Source organism: Protopterus annectens, chromosome 6.part1 (genome assembly GCF_019279795.1).
Source record: "Protopterus annectens isolate FY-2018-M chromosome 6.part1, PAN1.0, whole genome shotgun sequence".
Lineage (NCBI taxonomy): Eukaryota > Metazoa > Chordata > Ceratodontiformes > Protopteridae > Protopterus > Protopterus annectens.
In genome coordinates, this window is record NC_056738.1 from 204894981 (window position 1) to 204912661 (window position 17681).

At 44.0% G+C, this 17681-nt stretch overlaps 1 protein-coding gene across 1 annotated transcript in view; it reads left to right on the top strand.

Moving 5' to 3' along the window:
* EEF1G (eukaryotic translation elongation factor 1 gamma) overlaps nt 1-17681 on the top strand; it is a gene marked incomplete at its 5' end in the record, with an annotated part of 807249 nt that overhangs the window by 438864 nt on the left and 350704 nt on the right. Inside the window, 1 exon segment of the mRNA XM_044075667.1 lies at nt 8721-8863. Within this exon segment, the coding sequence (XP_043931602.1) occupies nt 8721-8863 (143 nt within the window).

Sequence of the window (17681 nt, forward strand, 5' to 3'; positions counted from 1 at the left end):
TATCTGGTGCTGAGTAGTCAGTACTGCAACAAAATGCTCAAACTGGCAGCAAAAGAAATTTTGGGTAGTTGTGTACAGACATCTGTTTTTATGCCCTACTTTGTGTGGGGAGCATAAATGTGACGTGTTACGCAAACTGGATCTCTCTTTCAAGCTCATCTATGCTGCCCAAGCAATGCGCTGCCCAGGGCAAGACTTGTCTTTTTTTAAGGAATACTGCATCTGTGATATAGAAGCACATCCCATTGTGTATTTGTGTACTGTTACATTAGGCAGGGGAAGGATTAAAAGGGGGTACTGTCTTGCTCATTTGTAGGTACTCAGATTACCAGCTTTATTCTGGTTCTGTGGTGATTTAAAATGAATATGGATAATCGAATAACAGCTTCACTACATGCAAGTACTGCTGCCTTAACTTGAGGCATGGCAGTCATTTCTGTGTATTGTACATGGCAGCTACGTATGGGCGGTCTGAATTTCGTAAATATGCAAAGCCTGGAAATTTGAAATGCAGTAGTTGAGACTGGAGTTTACCTCCTGTTTGTATAGAAATTGTAACTTTATGTCCAGTTGAATTGTCAACCTCACAATTTAATTGGCTGATCAGGGTTACCCCTACATTTGTACTGTGGAGATTTTCTTTGTAGGAAAAGTTTGAAGTATGTTTAAAAATACACAACTAACAGGTCATGGTCCCCTGATGCATTTTGCTAGTCTGTCCCATAAAAACTCTATCTGAAGTAGTTAACTTCATTATTTATCTGCAACCTGTGGGTATACAGATCTGTATCGGATCCAAGCCGGCAACTTTTTCTTTATTAGCATCTGCTCTGAGCTCCTCCCCTTACCCATAATGCCATACCATCTCCTATCTTCCCTCAGATCTGGTTTGCCTTGCCAGTAGTGTGCATCGTGGTCTCCTTTGCTCTGAGATTAGGGATCGTAAGTGGTATCTGGTATCTAATGTGAGAGTGAAATTTTTCCCTTCCTCCCCTTTGGTGTCTCGCTTCGATTTTTAAAAAAAAAAAAGGTTTTTGTAGAGTAGTAGTAGCTATGCCTGCCCTTCCCCTACCTGGGTTGTATGGTTTTTCTGGTAGGTAGTGTTTGTACTTTTGGGTGCAGAACTATGGCTGATCAGCCGAAGCCAGTCTTCAAAAAATCTAGTGTGTGTGGCCATAAGCTCTCCTCGGCTGATGGTCACACACTCTATGTAATTTGCTTGGGAGTGGCACATTTTGTCCACTCAATGTGCTATCTGTTCTGGTTTTAATCCGAGGGCACTTAAGGATCGCAAGGCCAAGCTAGTAGCCAAAGGCCTTCTCCCTGCTGCCATGCTGGAATCTGCCTCTGTCTCTAGTGTTCCACTTCTCACCCAGACAGGGACTCAACCTCCCTCCTCTGAGGTTCATAGGTTCATACTAGGCTATCTGCCCTAGGGCATTTATAAGCCTAGCCAGAGTGTGTTTGGCTTTCGCCACCCATTTTAAATTAATTTTGCTATGCGTTTTTTGAGGTTTTGTGCCTCTGTCTAACAGTGACACAGAAGTGACAGCCGGGGTAAACCTACGATCTCCCATCCACTCATCAAGATTCCTCTTGAAGAGAGTCAATGTGGGACTCTGCCTAACCTGGACTGGGATTTTATTCCAGAGTGAAGGGAGCCTCTGGGTTATGAATCTGTCCCTCCAGCATGTCCTATTTATTTCAGTGCTGAGGTTCAAGTCTCTCGAGCGCGTAGCTCGATGGGATTTGGATTTTTTGAGGTGCAGCATGTCCATTAATTCTGGGTTGGACATGGCTTTATACCTCAGGCACAGATCGCCTCTGAGCAGGCGGTATGCCACTGAGTAGAGCTGGAGTTTCTTTAACCGGGCAGCATATGGCATCTGTTTGAGCCCCTTGATCCTCTTGGTGAGGCACTTTTGGGGTCTTTCCAGTTGCTGCAGGTGTCTGGTAAGGTACATCCCAAAAGGGGCATTGTACTCAATTATGGGCCTGATGAGGGGTGAGTAAAGAGGTACGATGACCTCCCCTGATCTAGATGTGAATCCCTTCATGATTAGGTGGGCTATATACAATGTTTTTCTAACCACTTTGGCCACGTGGTTGTCAAATGAGAGATTGCTATCAACTTGGGTCCCCAGGTACTTAATGGATTACCACCTGTGTGGTAATTTGTGGGCACTTTGTTTTTGCCAAAGGGGATGACTATACACTTTTTGGCGTTTAGCTTGAGGCCATGGCTCTGGCACCAGTTGTCTGTTTCTATGAGGCCCTTTTGGAGGATGCTTGTGTCGGCTGGAGAGTTGATTATGGCACCCAGTTTGCAGTCATCTGCGAACTTGGTCAGCCACAGTCCTTCTGTGTTGGCCTGTACCGCCGAGAAATATATACCGAACAAGAGAGGTCCCAGGACTGAGCCTTGTGGGACGCCACTTGTAACTGGTTTGGAGTCTGACATGGCTCCAGCAATTCTAACCATGTGGGTTCTGTCCTTGAGCCAGTTTGCAACCCATCTAGTGACATAGGGGTTTATATTTAAGCTGGTGAGCTTATCTATAATGCCCGAGTGGGGTATTGTATCGAAGGCTTTTGCGAGGTCTAGGTAGGCTGTGTGGACCACCTTCCCCTCGTCAATGGCCTTGGTGACTGTTTCAAAGAAATCAACCAGGTTTAAGAGGCAGGATCTGCCCTTAACAAAGCCAAACTGGGTAGGATCCAGTGTCTGTAGGTCCCCAATATCTTTATTTATGAGGTCCATGATGATCCTTTCCATAGCTTTGCAGACCAAGCTAGTCAGGCTTATGGGGTTATAGTTTCCAGGATCTGTTGAGGCACCACCTTTGTGGAGAGGGACCACTGTTGCTGTACGCCACTCTTTGGGTACATATCCTGTAGTAAAGCTAAGATTGAACAGTAGTTTTATGTTTGGGTTTAGCTCTTCTTGGAGTTCATGTAGGACGCAGCCCGGGACACCATCTGGTCCCATTGATGCTGTGTTTTTTGCTTTGGAGTGGGCGGCTCTTACCTGAGCATCTGAGATGTCAGGGGGGCAGCACTCTGTTGGGATAGATATTTGCCCTTTTGGTGCGGAGAGGGGGGAGAAGTTTGCACTGAACCTGTCAGCTAGGATGTTGGCAATGTCTGTGGGCTCGGTGTATTCTTTGTCATTTTGGACTAATTCTGAGCATATCTGGGAATTCCCACCCAGGTTCCTAACATAACTAAAGAAAGCCTTGTGATTATCCTTAGTGTCCTGTGCAATTTTTCTCTTGAAGCTGGCCTTAGACGATTTTACGAGTGCCCGTAGTTTTTTGCTAATACTGATCAGAGATGCCTTCCATTTTTGGGATTTTGCTCTATCATGTAGTAGCTTCCTCCTTCTATTGTATAGTTTGTTTATGGCTGGGGTCCACCAGACAGGATGCCTGCCTTTGGAGGATTGGGTCTTGGTTTTATTTGGGATTGCATGATCCATGCATTCCTGAAGGTGTTCCTAGAATGCGTTTATAAAGGATTCTGCGGTCTGGGCCGTATTTTCCACAGGCCCAGGGGCTTTGAAGGATTTCGCCTCGGTTTTGAGGTGTGTGAAATTTGCTTTAGAGAAGTTTTTCACTGTGGTTTTCTGGGCAGGGGATGGGGTCGGGATGTGAATATCCAGTGAGATTAGTTTATGGTCTGATCTTACCAGTGAGGGATACACTTCTGGTCTGGAGCATAGTGTCCCCATGTTGGTGATGATCAGGTCCAGTATGTTTTCCCCTCTTGTTTGAGTGGTAACAAGTTGTTCCATAGCATTTGAGTTTATAAATTCTAGGAACCTTTGGGCTAGGGTGTTGGAGCTAGAGTAATGCTCCCAGTCTATGTTTGGGTAGTTGAAGTCGCCCAATTATGGTGTTTGGAGAGACCTTCATATTTTCCAGTATTCTCAGGAAGGCCAAGTGGGGTTCCTGGGTTTGGGAGGGTGGGCTGTAGCAGGCTATAAACTGGAAGGCAGTTTTACCCACAGTTAGTTGCACATGGATAGTCTCTGATGCTTCGTGCTGTGCCACCAACCTGGAGGTGTGGGTATCTTTGACGAATATTGATACTCCCCTTCTTTTTGTGGTTCGGTCCAAGTTTTGGGGCCGAAAAGTATGGTATGAGGTATAACCTGGTAGTGCTGGGGTGCTCTCGGGAGCCTTGAACCAGGTTTCTGTTACTGCACAGATATCGATGTTCTCCACCTCTCAGACGTCTCCGGAGAAATTATGGGGATCCTCCGCCAGAGGGGAGAAATTATGGAGATCCTCCGCCAGAGGGGAGGTTGTTTAGCCCCAAAACCTTCTGGGGATGAGTCTGTGTTCCTGGAAGCCTTTGGCACGAGCCCATCTACTTCCTGGGTGTCCTCACCAGCATACACCTTGGTGGACCTCATCACCACGAGAGCATGGAAGGATCCTGACACCGTAGAGCCCATCCCCAAACACCCTGACAAGGTTTTATCTTCCCCCTTCCGACAGACGACCTTGGTCGAAAGGAGCCCCAGTTGATGCTATGTTGGTTGCAGCAGCCACAAAGAAGGAACTAGCACAGGAGAGTTCAGTCCCACCCTACAGACAAGTCCACGTCAGTGGATAGGTTTGGGAAGTGCGTCTATTCCTCAGCGACCTTTTCTATCCGTGCGCTGAATTATTTGGCACGTGATTCTGCTTCAGCAAGACCTTGCTTCGGACTGCGCCGGGTCACCCCCAGCGTCTTTATCTCCGCAGGACAGACAGTTTTTCTCTGCGAAAATGTCTATTCTGAAGTCCGTCTCAAACACATCGATGCAACTCCTTTCCTGTGCCACGGAAGCAGCAGCTAGGGCGTCTGGGACAGACATAGCCATGAGGAGTCATGCTTGGCTCAGGTTGTCAGTTCGCGGACTCTTTCAAGGTGTCTTATCAACACTCCCTACGACGGTTCTTCCCTTTTTGGGAAAACAGTACATGACACACTTGTTCAGAGCGAAAAGGACCAGAAGTCTGTCTGCCGTCATAGTCCGCTTCTCTAACGTTCAGCGGTCCTTCTCTAGGAATCCGAGGGCAGAAGATGTGGTTCTGTTCCTGGGATTCTCCGGACAACTATTCCCCCAGAGGCAGAGGGGGACAGGATTGACGCCGACCCCGAGGTAGAGGGGGTCCCAGGAATTTCGGATCTAGGGGAACCTTTTTCTGATAGACACAGTCAGCTAGCCCTGAGGGGTTGCCCGACTGTCCTACTCTGGAATCAGTCGGGGGACGATTGTCCTTACACCCAGCGCATGGGAGTCCATTACAACAGATCGCTGGTTTTACAGATAATATCCAGAGGTTACTCTATTCCATTTGTTGCCCCTCCAAATATTACAAAACACCTCCCGGATGTTCCACCCGCTCACAGGCAGGCTGCAGCTCTAGAGGTTTCAAAGCTGCTTCTCAAACAAGCCATCGAACAGGTTCCCCCTGATCAGTCCGGATCAGGTGTCTACTCAAGGTTCTTCTTGGTGCTAAAAAAGATGTGGGACTTCTGGCCCATTCTAGACCTGTCAACATTAAACCTGTCGGTAGCCAAACAAATTCCGGATGGTCACCCTACAGTCCATTCTACCTTTTCTGAGTGCGACTGGATGTGCTCGTTAGACCTCCAGGATGCTTACTACCGCATCAAAATACACAGAAGCACCAGGAGGTTTCTACATTTCTGGCTGGGAGCCAGTCATTTTCAGTTCAGAGCCCTACCCTTTGGTCTCACCACAGCCCCCAGGGTGTTCACCAAGGTAATGGCAGTTGTAGCAGCTCACCTGAGGCTTCAGGGTATTCAGGTGTTTCCATACCTGGATGACTGGCTCTTTGCTGTGCCCAGCAAGCATCACTTGTGTCTGGCCCGAGATTATTTCATTCGGTTGGCAGATCTACTGGGAATTGCAGTCAATGTTCACAAATCCCAGTTGTTTCAGTACAAGTTCTAGACTTCATTGGGGCACGGCTAGACACTTTGCAGATGAAGATATTCTTAACTCCAGACATGATCCTACACCTCAGGTGCCACATAGCTCAGTTAGCGAACACCAAGTCTCCAAAGGTGAGCGAGGTTCTCCGGGCTCTGGGCTCCATGGCTGCTGCCGTATCGATTCTCCCTTGTGCGTGCCTTCACATGCGGGTTCTTCAGTGGTCTCTGGCTGTTCAGTGGTCTTGGCTAGACCTGCCCATGGAATCTCCGATCAAGATCAGTCACGTCTGCTGGATGTCTCTTCTTTGTTGGTTAAGTTCAACAGAGATATCAAAAGGACGCCCCTTTGCATCCTCTCCAGTCCAAGCCAGTGACCACGGACGCCTCCCAACTCTGGTGGGGGGGGGGGGACACTTTGGGAAGGACAGTCGAAGTCATATGGTCCCAATCAGAGATGGTCGCACATCAGTGTTCTAGAGATGAGGGCAGTGCTTTTAGCGTTGGAAGCCTTTCACACAGTCCTCCCTCTCGGATTGATTGCAATTCAGACAACATGTCGGTTGTCTGGTATATCAACAAGCAGGGGAGAACCAGATCCTACCCCCTATGTTGCGAGGCCACGAGTGTAGGAATGGGTGATTTCCACCGGTCAGTTTCTGATAGCAACGCACATCCTGGGGTGCTCCAACATTTTAGTGGACAGATTGAGTTGGTCTATTCTGATGCCGTATGAGTGGTGGTAGCAGAGGAGATCTTCCTTGCATGGGGTCAGCCTTGCTGCGATTTCATCTCCTTCCAATGCGAAGTGCAGTGAGTTCTTTGCTCTGATTCCCTCCCCAGGGGAAGTCCCCAGAGATGCTCTAGTCCATGCTTGCCCCCCCCCCCCCTCAAGCTCCTGTATGGTTATCCACCATTGCCAGTCATTCCAAAGTTTCTTCAGAAAGCTTGCCGACTACGGTACAAAGTGATCCTCATTGTCCCGTTCTGACCTCGTCAGGTTTGGTTCCCATTCCTTTGTTCTCATCTTAGTTCCCCAGGGGGGTTCTGGATCCCTGCCCGGATCTAATCTCCCATCCGTCGGGGGCACGTCCGCCCGATCTGGGCAGCCTCAAACTGACAGCCTGGTTGCTCCAGTTCCGTTAATTGCCAGGACTCCCGGTCTTTCATTCCTGGTAAAATCCATTCTGGTGGCTTCTCTTAAAGACTCCACTAGGAAACTTTATTGCAGTAAATGGAAACACTTTTCCATTTGGTCTTCACAGAGAAAAATAGATCCCTTTACCGCCCCTGTTCCAGCGGTGTTGGATTTCCTGTCTGGTGTCTTTCAGCAAGGAGCTAGTTCCTCCACAGTAAAAGTACAGTTGGCAGCCATTTCCAGTTTTCACACTGGTGAAGACATTTCCTTAGCCTCCTCTAGGCTGTGTAAGGCTTTTCTTAAAGGTACTTTTCTGTTACGTCCACCTGTCAAGGATTCAGTGCCTCCTTGGGACCTTACTTTTGTTTTACAGGCATTGGTGGCTCATCCTTTTGAACCTGCAGCTTCGGTGGACTTGAAATTTTTATCCTGGAAGACCGCTTTTCTAGTCGCCATTACATCTGCTAGGAGAGTTTCTGAGCTTCAAGCTCTGTCTGCCTCCGTATTTGGCCTACTATAAGGATAGGGTCTCCCTCCGTACTAACACTTCTTACCTACCTAAAGTCGCATCTGAAGCAAACAAAAACCAGTCCATTAATCTGCCCGTTTTCTTTCCTAACTTCCAAGATAAAGGTGAATTCAAACTCGCATTTGTTAGATGTTCATAGACAGCTTAGTTTTTATCTTCATAGAAATGTCTTTCCGCAAGACTGACTAATTTGTGTTGTTTTCCAAAGCATTTATGGGAAAAGCCATTTCTAAAGTTTCTTTGGCCAGGTGGATCACTCTGTATTTCACATGCCTGCAAAGCAAAAGGTTTATCTCCTCCTGGTATTGTTAAGGCTCACTCTAGCAGGTTCATGGCGACTTCTGCTGCCTTTTGGTTTAGGGTGCTTTTGGACGATATTTGTGCAGCAGCGACCTGGGGCATTCACATACCTTCATTTCCCATTACAAATAGATCTGATTTTGAGGGGTAGAGCAACCTTTGGCTCTGCGGTGCTTGGGAATATCCTTCCATAAGGGCCTCCCAGGATCGGAGTAGCTGTGGACTCTGTACCACAGGTTGCAGCAGATAAAATGAAGTTAACTACTTCAGATAAAGAAGTTAGGTACTCGCCATAACATTCCATCTGAGTAGTTCTACTTCATTTTTCTGCAACATTCCCTCCCTCAGTCTCCCAGACCTTGTCCTGTCTTTTCAGGTTTGGTTTATTGGGTTGAGTTGCTTATGTTTTTAGTTGCAGCAAACTCTTGTCTGAGGGAATATAGGAGATGGCAGGGCATTATGGGTAAGGGGGGAGCTCGGAGCTTGGAGCAGATGCTAGAGAAAAAGTTGCCGGCTCTGATCCGATACGGATCCGTATACCCACAGGTTGCAGAAAAATGAAGTATAACTACTGCGATGGAATGTTTTGGTGAGTACATAAATTCTTTTTTTGTGGGGTTTAGCAATTCTGGTCTCTGAACAGTAGATTAGTGGAAATGTAGTCTTTTGAGTTGTGCTTGAGGTAGCAATTGGTAAGGGACTTGGTATTAATTGTCTGAAGTACTCTGTACCATCAAGAAAATTTTAATGTTAAACCTGTAATTGAAATGCTGTACATTTACTTTGTGGTTTATTTTTATCCAGTCAGCAATGATGCTTTACGTGGCGTCTCCAAGGAATCAGCTGCCCAGGTCATTCAGTGGATGAACTTTGCCGACAGTGAAATCATCCCTCCTGCCAGTACCTGGGTTTTTCCCACCCTTGGTATCATGCAGTACAACAAGCAGGTATGTGTGGTGCAGTCTGGCCTGTGTGAGATTCGAGATCATGTTTCATGCCAAGAGGGCATGCACGATGGGCTTGAGAGAAAAGGATAAAATTCTAAGATGAAGTGTTTTCCTGTAATTACATTCTCATCATGCAAAGTGTGCTTTCTGTTTCTAAAACGTGCATTTTTTTACTTTTAGCTGCATCAGTGGAGTTGTATTAAGGCTAAAGCTTCATATCTACTGTAAGTTGTGCAACTGACAGTTTCTTGATCCTGTGTCAACTGGTGATAACTTGATGTCCTTGACTGGGCAGACATGTTTAGTACTTTGAGATATTGAATTGAAGGGAGTCTCACTTTGCCAGGAACAGTTAATCTGCAATATTGTGTGTTAATGAAACTAATTATCTTTTCTGACCATAGCCTAAACTCCAACAAGAACTCTGTGGGGTTAGTCTGGATGATGAGCTCAATGTTGGGTATCTGATACAGTATTGTGAGCAGGGAAGTAGTTCTGGCGTGGGTGTAGTGCATGACCACAAAGATGTTCCTTGAAGGAGCAGCATGGTTGCCTTACTTGCAGTCTCCTTATTCAAAGTGGACTTGCTTACAGGGTCCCAGAGTCCCTTGTGGGATTAAATCTACTTTTTAAAATGACACTGCAAGCTGTCTCCACAGAAGGCTTTTGTACTTGCGTCTTCTACTATATTGATATGCATATATGAGCTGCTGCCTGCCCCCCGGAAAAAAGGTCCGGAAACCTGCTTTTACTGCTGCATGGGTTTAACCAGCTTATTGCCCTGTTTTCTTTCTTGCATTTACAAAATTGTTGACCTCTGTAGTATTAGTGATTTGAGTGCTGGTACTGCTGATGGGGTGGGGGGGGGGTGCGATTTTTCTTTGCATGAGGCTTTCTTTTGTTTTTGCAACTGTGGGGAGGATAGATATTTGTAGGCTACTGCCAGCCAGCCCTGTCCTGAGTAATACTAGAATACAGCGGGCTTGATGAACAGTCTGCACATTTTGAAATCATGAGGCCATTCTTTATGCCAAAAAATCATAACTGGATTTCAGTAAAATCAGCTGCACTTCTGAATTGCTTAATTCCGTAAGTGGTAGAACATGCCCTCCCAAAATACTGTCCCTTAGTCCTCATGGTGTTATCTCCCATCTTTCAACTTTAGTTTCAAGTCTGCCAATCCTTTTCCATTCTGTAGTTCAGCCATGGGGCTAAGACTTGACATCTGCTGTCTCTGCAAGTTTTCCTCATGACTTTTAATGCCGTGTTTGTTGGCAGGCTTGTGACTTTCCAGTTTCAAGTTATCAATTCACCACTGTCACTTAACCGCTAAACTAAAGCTAGTGAACTTAAACTGAGCTGTCCTGACGGCATAAGTGACACGAATAATGATGCTAGTGATATTGCATATGCTTATACTGATGACACTTTGCATGTTTACTGGGTCTAAGAACTTTCCATTTATCCTTACACTGAAGGTTAACACACGTAGTAGTATAAACCAACTTGGTACATCTACATTTTTTTTGTTGGTGACTGTCCTTCAAAATCTGCAACTGACCCAGATTGGGCCTGTAAAATGGTTAAACCCTACCACACTTCTTTTGTTTAGTGATTCGTGTGGAAGTGCCCCCCCCCCCCTCCATGCAGGGTTGGGGGGGGGGGAACTATAGACACTGGGTAAGCAGGACCACCCCTTTTAAGAGCAATAAGTCCTGCATTGCTCCTTTTGTCTGCATTCTTCTTGGGATGTTAAAAGCGGATAGTGCTTGTAGAAGTATACAGGCTGATGGTCCTCAAAAGCTGCAGTATCTCTATTTTTGGCTGGAACTGTGACTGCTGTGAATAGCTTAAAGCATTGAAAAAATGCATACAATGGTAATTCTGGAGGATGGTGCAAGCACTCCTACAGAAGGTGTGGGAGATGCCTATGACTGGTACTGCTTTCATTGTATGTCAGTGGGATAGAAAGACATCAGCTGTGTCTGGCCTGACTCATTAAAGGAGTTTGAAATGAATTCTGAGAAAGATGCGAGTATACGATGTTAATATGGCAGGCACCATGATAGTTTTGTTGAAAAACACACGAATAATGAGTGATTTTTGGCTGGTTAAAATGTGTTTACCAAATCTGTAAATCTGATATTAATCCTCGTTCATTCCTTACGCATGGTTATCGGTTTCAGCCTCTGAACCAAGCCAGCCATTTTCCAAGCTCGCGTCCGCTTCAAACTCTCAAGCTAAACTCTTACCCACATCCCCCTCTCCCTGTTACCTCAGATTTTGTTTGCCACGTTGCCATTCGGTCGTGTCAAGCTACTTCTGAGTTAAGTACAGTTATGTTTATTAGTTTTTCACATTACTTTTCTGTCTGTTTATATTTCATTGTCTCTTACCCTATTGCATCTAGCGTATGTAATTTCCTCAGGTTTTTCTGCTCCTTTCTTTCTTTACCACTTTTACCGTGAGGTATTCTCTCTCTACCATCGTTGGTAATCCTTTCCCCTTTTCTCATACCTTCGGGTGCTCTCTTGGACCATTGCTGATGTTCATCGTGTTTCACTGTTGCAGTCATTACACTTGGATTATCGTGCTGGCAGGCTACCCGTACTCGGCCTGAATTCCAAAGTCTAGCTCCGGCGTCTGTTGCTGTTGCCTCTTCCCTGATGTCAGTGCGCCAGGGGTATAAAAGATGCAGCCGACGCCATTTTCTTCAGTCAGTCTTGCCGCACGGTGCCTGAAGCAAAAGCAGTTTGCAAGTGCCGGTCGGCCAACTCCTGAGATTTTCAAAGACTAATTTCAGATCCGAAGTCATCTTTAAAGCTATGTACTCCGTTGGGGAAACTTTTTTTTCTTGCTCCAGACTGATGTCAGAAAAAGTTAACAATTGTATTTCTTTGGGAAGCAAATACCTCAAGGAGTTTCACTCTTACTGTGTTCCTTACCTAGGCCCTGATCACAACGTTGCTAGCTGTCAGTTTTGTGCTAGATTTAACCAACGCACTATTAAGCATCTGTACGATTTTGCTTATTACTTTGGCCGAAGATTCAATTATATAATGCCGTCGGAACAACTGACGACCGGAGTTTGTAAAAACCGCAAGGAAAAAGAAAAGGACAGGCATCCAAGGTCCAAAACCGACTACTAGGCTTCCGCTAAGCCAGTTACCGGTTTTCAGTGAGGTGCTTTCGCAGCCCCTGACACCTGCTACCTCAGAGCCACAGGCCGCTGACTACTCCCACGTTGGAGCCAGCTAGGCCTCTGGATACTCAAGGTATTGGTCACTCTGAAACTATTCCCTCAGATGGGTCCGGAGCCGCTGAGCAGGTATCTGCTTCTGAGGGTGTGTTCAGACCTACGCAGTTCTATGTAAAGCCTACTTCAGCTTCCAAAGCAAAGACTAAAGCAGCTCTAAAGACAAAGAAACAAGTAAAGCATTCTCCTGGACAGACTTCCATGCCTAAAAAACAGATGCTCAAAATGGCTGAAGACCTAATTACCTTGATCAGGGGTTCCCATCCCCCTCCTGACAAGAGGCCTAGGCAAGAGACAGAATATGAATCTTCAGACCAGGTTTCCATTTCCTCTGACTCCTCTGAACAGGAATACTCTCTTTAGCATCAGAATCCTCAAGCAGGAAGAATCTATCCCTTCAGCCTCCCCGCCTGAGGATTTGTCTTTTGGGGAAACCCTGCATACCATGAGGGAGCATTTCCACTGGGAGAGCCAAGACTCTTCAGAATCTAAGAAAAGGCTTAGTTTCTTTTACTACCTCAACACAGGCCTCTGGCTATTCCTCCTGTGTTAGACATTGCAGATGATGTATTTTCAGAATCCGGCCTTTCTCCTGATTCTTTACCCCCTGCACCTGTCAAACCAGACAGATACTGCAGGGTTCCAGATTCTCATAAATTTTTTTATAAAATCCCTGCTGCTGCTGCTGACCCAGAAACTATTTCTCAGGATCCCAAAAGGGTCAGGGCTTCTACTGCAAGAAACCCTATCCCCCCTGATAGGGATTCAAGGGCGCTAGACAGATGGGGGGGGGGGGAGGTTTACACTTCTGCTACTTTGGCTGTGAGGGCTTTAAACTGTCAATTTCATATGCTTGAATATCAGCAATACTTTTAATGTCACTGCTAAAACAGAAAATGTTGTCAAATTCTGACTGTGCAGAAAATAAGGAAATGTAGGATTTATTGCATGCTACTGAACAAGTGGGAAAGCATACATTGCAGTGTGGTTTTGATTCTTTGGAGGCCTGTTGCAGGGCCGCAGTTACGGGTTCTGTCATTAGGAGGCATGCTTGGTTAAAGGAACAGAATATGCCTGATCATGTTAAAGCAAAATTACTAGATTCTCCATTACAGTATAATGTTTTATTTGGTGTTAAAGCAGAGGAGGTGTTGAAGAAAATGGAGGATTAAGCGAAATCTATGCAAACGGTAAAGGATTTCTTACAGGTACAGCCGCCCAGATTTAGCAGGAACTGGCCTACAAAGAATTGGTCCTTTCCAGTGTCAGACAGGCCACAAAGAGGCAGATACAGATGCCCCAGGGCTCATACAGGCCTAAAGAGTGGGGCGCTTCTACCTCCAAAAGCGGAGAAGACAAATCACAGCCATACAGGAAACGGTCCCGATGACTTTCCTGTTCCAGCACCAAGCACTTATCTTTTGGCAGCCCCTTTACGGGGAAAACTAGCACTTTTTTCTCAAAATTGGCACATGATCACCCAGGACAAATGGGTCTTGAATATAGTGTCCCAGGGCTACAGGTTCCACTTTCACACCCTGCCAAGGGCAAAAGGTATGCCAGACCTGCCATAGTCAGTGGGTGGAGGCACAAAAACAAGTTTCATCCCTCATGGACATGAGGGCCATTCAACTAGTACCACAGCAAGAGCAGGGACAAGGATTTTACTCCAGACTTTTCTTGGTACCCAGAAAGGACAAAGCCTGGAGACCAATACTGGACCTGTCTATTCTAAATACATTTCTGAACGTTCCAATATTCAAAATGTTAACTCTGCAGCAGCTTCTGCCCATGCTGGGCAAGAACGCTTGGCTTGTAACTTTGGACCTAAGAGGCATACCTGCATGTACCAATCAGACAATCTAAATAAATCCAAAAAAGGTTCCAGGCAGCAAAAACTCTTCTAAACCAGTTTTATTAAGCACTTTTCGTCATTCGAAGTAGAATGACTTCTTCAGATAGGGTATACATCACAAGTGTTAGCTTTTTATACTTTATCTACCCCTTCCAATTCAATAGCTTACCAATTAAATTAATTAAGTCATTGCTATATTTAAAGGGGTACTTCACTACTTACTGTAGCCCTAACTCACAGCTCATTTAGTAAAAATAGTTTAAAAGTATATATACATACACATATAAATCCCTTGTTTCTCTTATGACAACATTCTATAGCATTTTTATTCTAAGTCTATACAAGTTAAAACATAGAAAAATATAAAAAACATCAAATAAGTAGAAAGCAGTAAAAATTCTATCTAGAATACGATAGAACATTATAATATTATGCTATTCTAAAATATTCCCTTCAAGATTTGTTTGTAAGTCTAATATCATCTCTTTAAGCTTCTAAGCTTCAAGAGGTATGAAATGTTACAGTGGTCATTAAGTCCTGGTTCCATAAAGGCGTTTGTTCTAAATTGCCAGGATAATTCACGTTCTTCCAGGAGTAGGTTAAACGGGCCTCTTCTGCTGTCAAGTTGTACTTGGTCTAAACCTACAAATTTAAAAGTATGGCTAGGGAAGGATGAGATATGTTTAACTAAAGCGTTGTCAGCTTTCATTCTAGCGATAGCGTTAGTATGTTCATATATTCTATCTCGCAATCTACTTTCTGTCTTCCCTATATAAAAGCTTGTGCAATTTGAACACAGTGCTCCGTACACCACTAGCTTGGAATTACAGTTTAACTTATGGTTTAATACATATGTCCTGTTATTTATCATATGTTTACTACCTATCTTAATGTATTTGCAATAGTTGCAATTTCCACAGCCAAAAGACCCCTTTTCATTTCCTTTCTCTTTAAAAGGTTTACTTTCTAATAGGGTCTTAAGGTTCTTACCTTTCCTAAAAGTCACCTCAGGGACTGAGCCAAGAATTGTAGAACATTTTCTGTCATGAAGGAGTGTAGTCCAATTTTTATATAAAATGTCTCTTATAATGTTACTTTCTATGCTGAAAGTCATGACATACCTAGTGCCTCCATCTTTAGGTGTAATCTCCTTATTGTGGTTACTCTCATTGTTCTCCTCCCAGTTTAAACTCAAGCTTGTCCCAATAGTTGTAGCCTCTTCTAAGCTATTTCTAGAACTCTTTATACTCAACAAAGGTGAGATGACACCTTTCTCCCTCTTTATACTAACTTCATCTAGTATGTTTGTGAGGAATGTCCTAGGATAACCTCTACGGGTAAACATTTCTTCTAATAATTTACATTCCTGTATGAAGTCATCATCTCGTGTAACCATATGAGCCGCTCTAATTGCCTGCCCCTTTACAATTGCTTTTTTCTGTGTATAGGGGTGTAAGCTTGTATAGTGCAGGAAGGAGTTACAGTATGTCTCTTTCCTGTGTATCTTCGCGTAAAATTGTTTATTCACTTTGTCTTTAACCAAGGTAATGTCTAAGTAATTGATGTTGTTCTCATGAAACTCAAATGTAAATTTAAGAAAACTGGTAGTGTTGTTCAAGTGTTTTACCAAGTCCATCCCTATGTTCCTATCACCCTGGAGACAAATAAAAATGTCGTCCAGGTAACGTGTGTAATATACTATGTTAGATGTAAATTGTTCCATATTTAAGAGGAAGTTGCCCTCCCAGTATGCCATAACTGTGTTTGCAAAGCTGGCACCTACTGGGGACCCCATAGCCACTCCACATTTTTGCAAGTATAACTCGTTGTTGAATAAAAAGTAGTTATTGGATAAAATTATGTCTAATAAAGTTGTTACTAGGTAAACCTCATTGCTAGAGGCTCCTTTCTTAACCAAGTAAATATTTACCCATTCCAATCCTATATCATGTGGGATTGAGGTGTACAAGTCTACCACATCTATTGTTAGGAAGTTATAATCTTCCTTAAATTCTAGGTCGTTCACTTTCCTAAGGAAGGCCCACGAGTCCTTGCAAATTTGAATTTCTTTCGCCAGGTATTTTTTTAAAATATTGTCAACTAGTTTTGCGCTACCATATGTGATGGAATTTCTTCCATCAATCAGTGGTCTAAAAGGGGGGTTAGACAAATTTTTGTGGATTTTAGGTGTAGCAAAGAAGGCAGGTATTTTTGGCCATTCTGTCTTTATGTAATTATACATATCTATATCAATGTATCCATCTATGAAGAGGTCACTAAAATATCCTTTGATTTGCTTGTACGCTATGTTCACCTCATTAATACTTGCTTTTTGATATGCTTGTTTATCTAAAATAGTAGAAACCCTGTTAATATAGTCACAGTGGTCAAATAAGGTGAGCCCCCCTCCCTTGTCTGGTTTTATCGCCCTAACATTTAATGTCTTGGAAAGTTTAAGAAAAGCTTTTTCATATGGGGTAATATTCGATGGTCTACTAGTGTTGTTCAAGAATAAGTTACTGTCCTTATTTGCCAAGTTTCTTAAGTCTAATTCCATGATTGCTTCAAACAATTGAAGGGCTGGGTGTAATGGGGGGTTATAGTCGCTAGGGATATAATAGGTAGGTCTAGTGTATTCAGAATTACCAAGTAGTAGTTTTAAATTAAGCTTTCTGACAAATAATTTCAAATCTTTAATGTTCTCCACCAAGTCCATATGTTGGTTAGGTATAAAGTTGTAGCCTTTAGATAATAGTTCCACAAAGCTAGAGTCTATTTCTAGACTTGAAAAATTATAGATGGTAAAGTCTCCACCTCTGTTGGTGATAATTTCTGGTGTTACAGAGTTATTTGTTACCTCCTTGGTTTGTTCAAGGGGCGCTTGTTTTTTTGTAAACCTTGGTCCAGATTGTAAGAGTTTGTCTTTGGGATAGCTCCTTGGTATGTGTAATCAAAATTATCCAAAGAGCTATTTTATCGTCTGGCCTCTCTCTCTTCCTTCTCAAACGGTTTGCCCATGTGTTTCTATTTAGTTCCTGGTAGTTTCTTTGATTAGAAAAAGTCTTTCCATTATTGGTCGTGCCTTCTTCGCTATCTATCTCTCCCCAAGTCTCTCTGTCCGTTGTGGTAGCATTAAAATTAGTTGAACTGGTTTGAGATGGAGGTGGCTTTGGGTAGGCTGTGCCATTCGCATATGCCAAGCGGTCCCTGTTCATCTTTTTAGTTTTGTTAGATTTCAACCTTTCTAGCAGTTGATCTATTGTGGTGAACGACCTGTCATACTCATATTTGTAGCGGGGGAAATCAGGGTTTGCAAGTATGTCGATGTTCAGTTGTTTAACTTCGTTTGATAAATCGACTACTTGTAACCCATAGTGTTTCACCATTAATTTCAGCAAACCAATCCCCTGCGTATCAAAAAAAGCCAGCAGTTCTTTATGAAAGAGAGAGTTTACTATTAAGCCTGTAGGGTAAATGTGGTAGCGCAGCCCCTTTGGCACTAAGTTCTCGTTTATGCACTCATTTAGATAATTAATCTCTAGTTGTAACTTCTTAATTTTCACCAGTTTATTGTCCAATAGTTTTAGTTTGTTTGTTAAGCTAGTTAAACTAACCTGAGTTTCGTTGGCGTCATCTGCCGAAAAGTCCCGTACTGTTCCAATGCTTCAGTTTTAATTTGCTGGTATCAGTTAACCAATTTTCGAAGC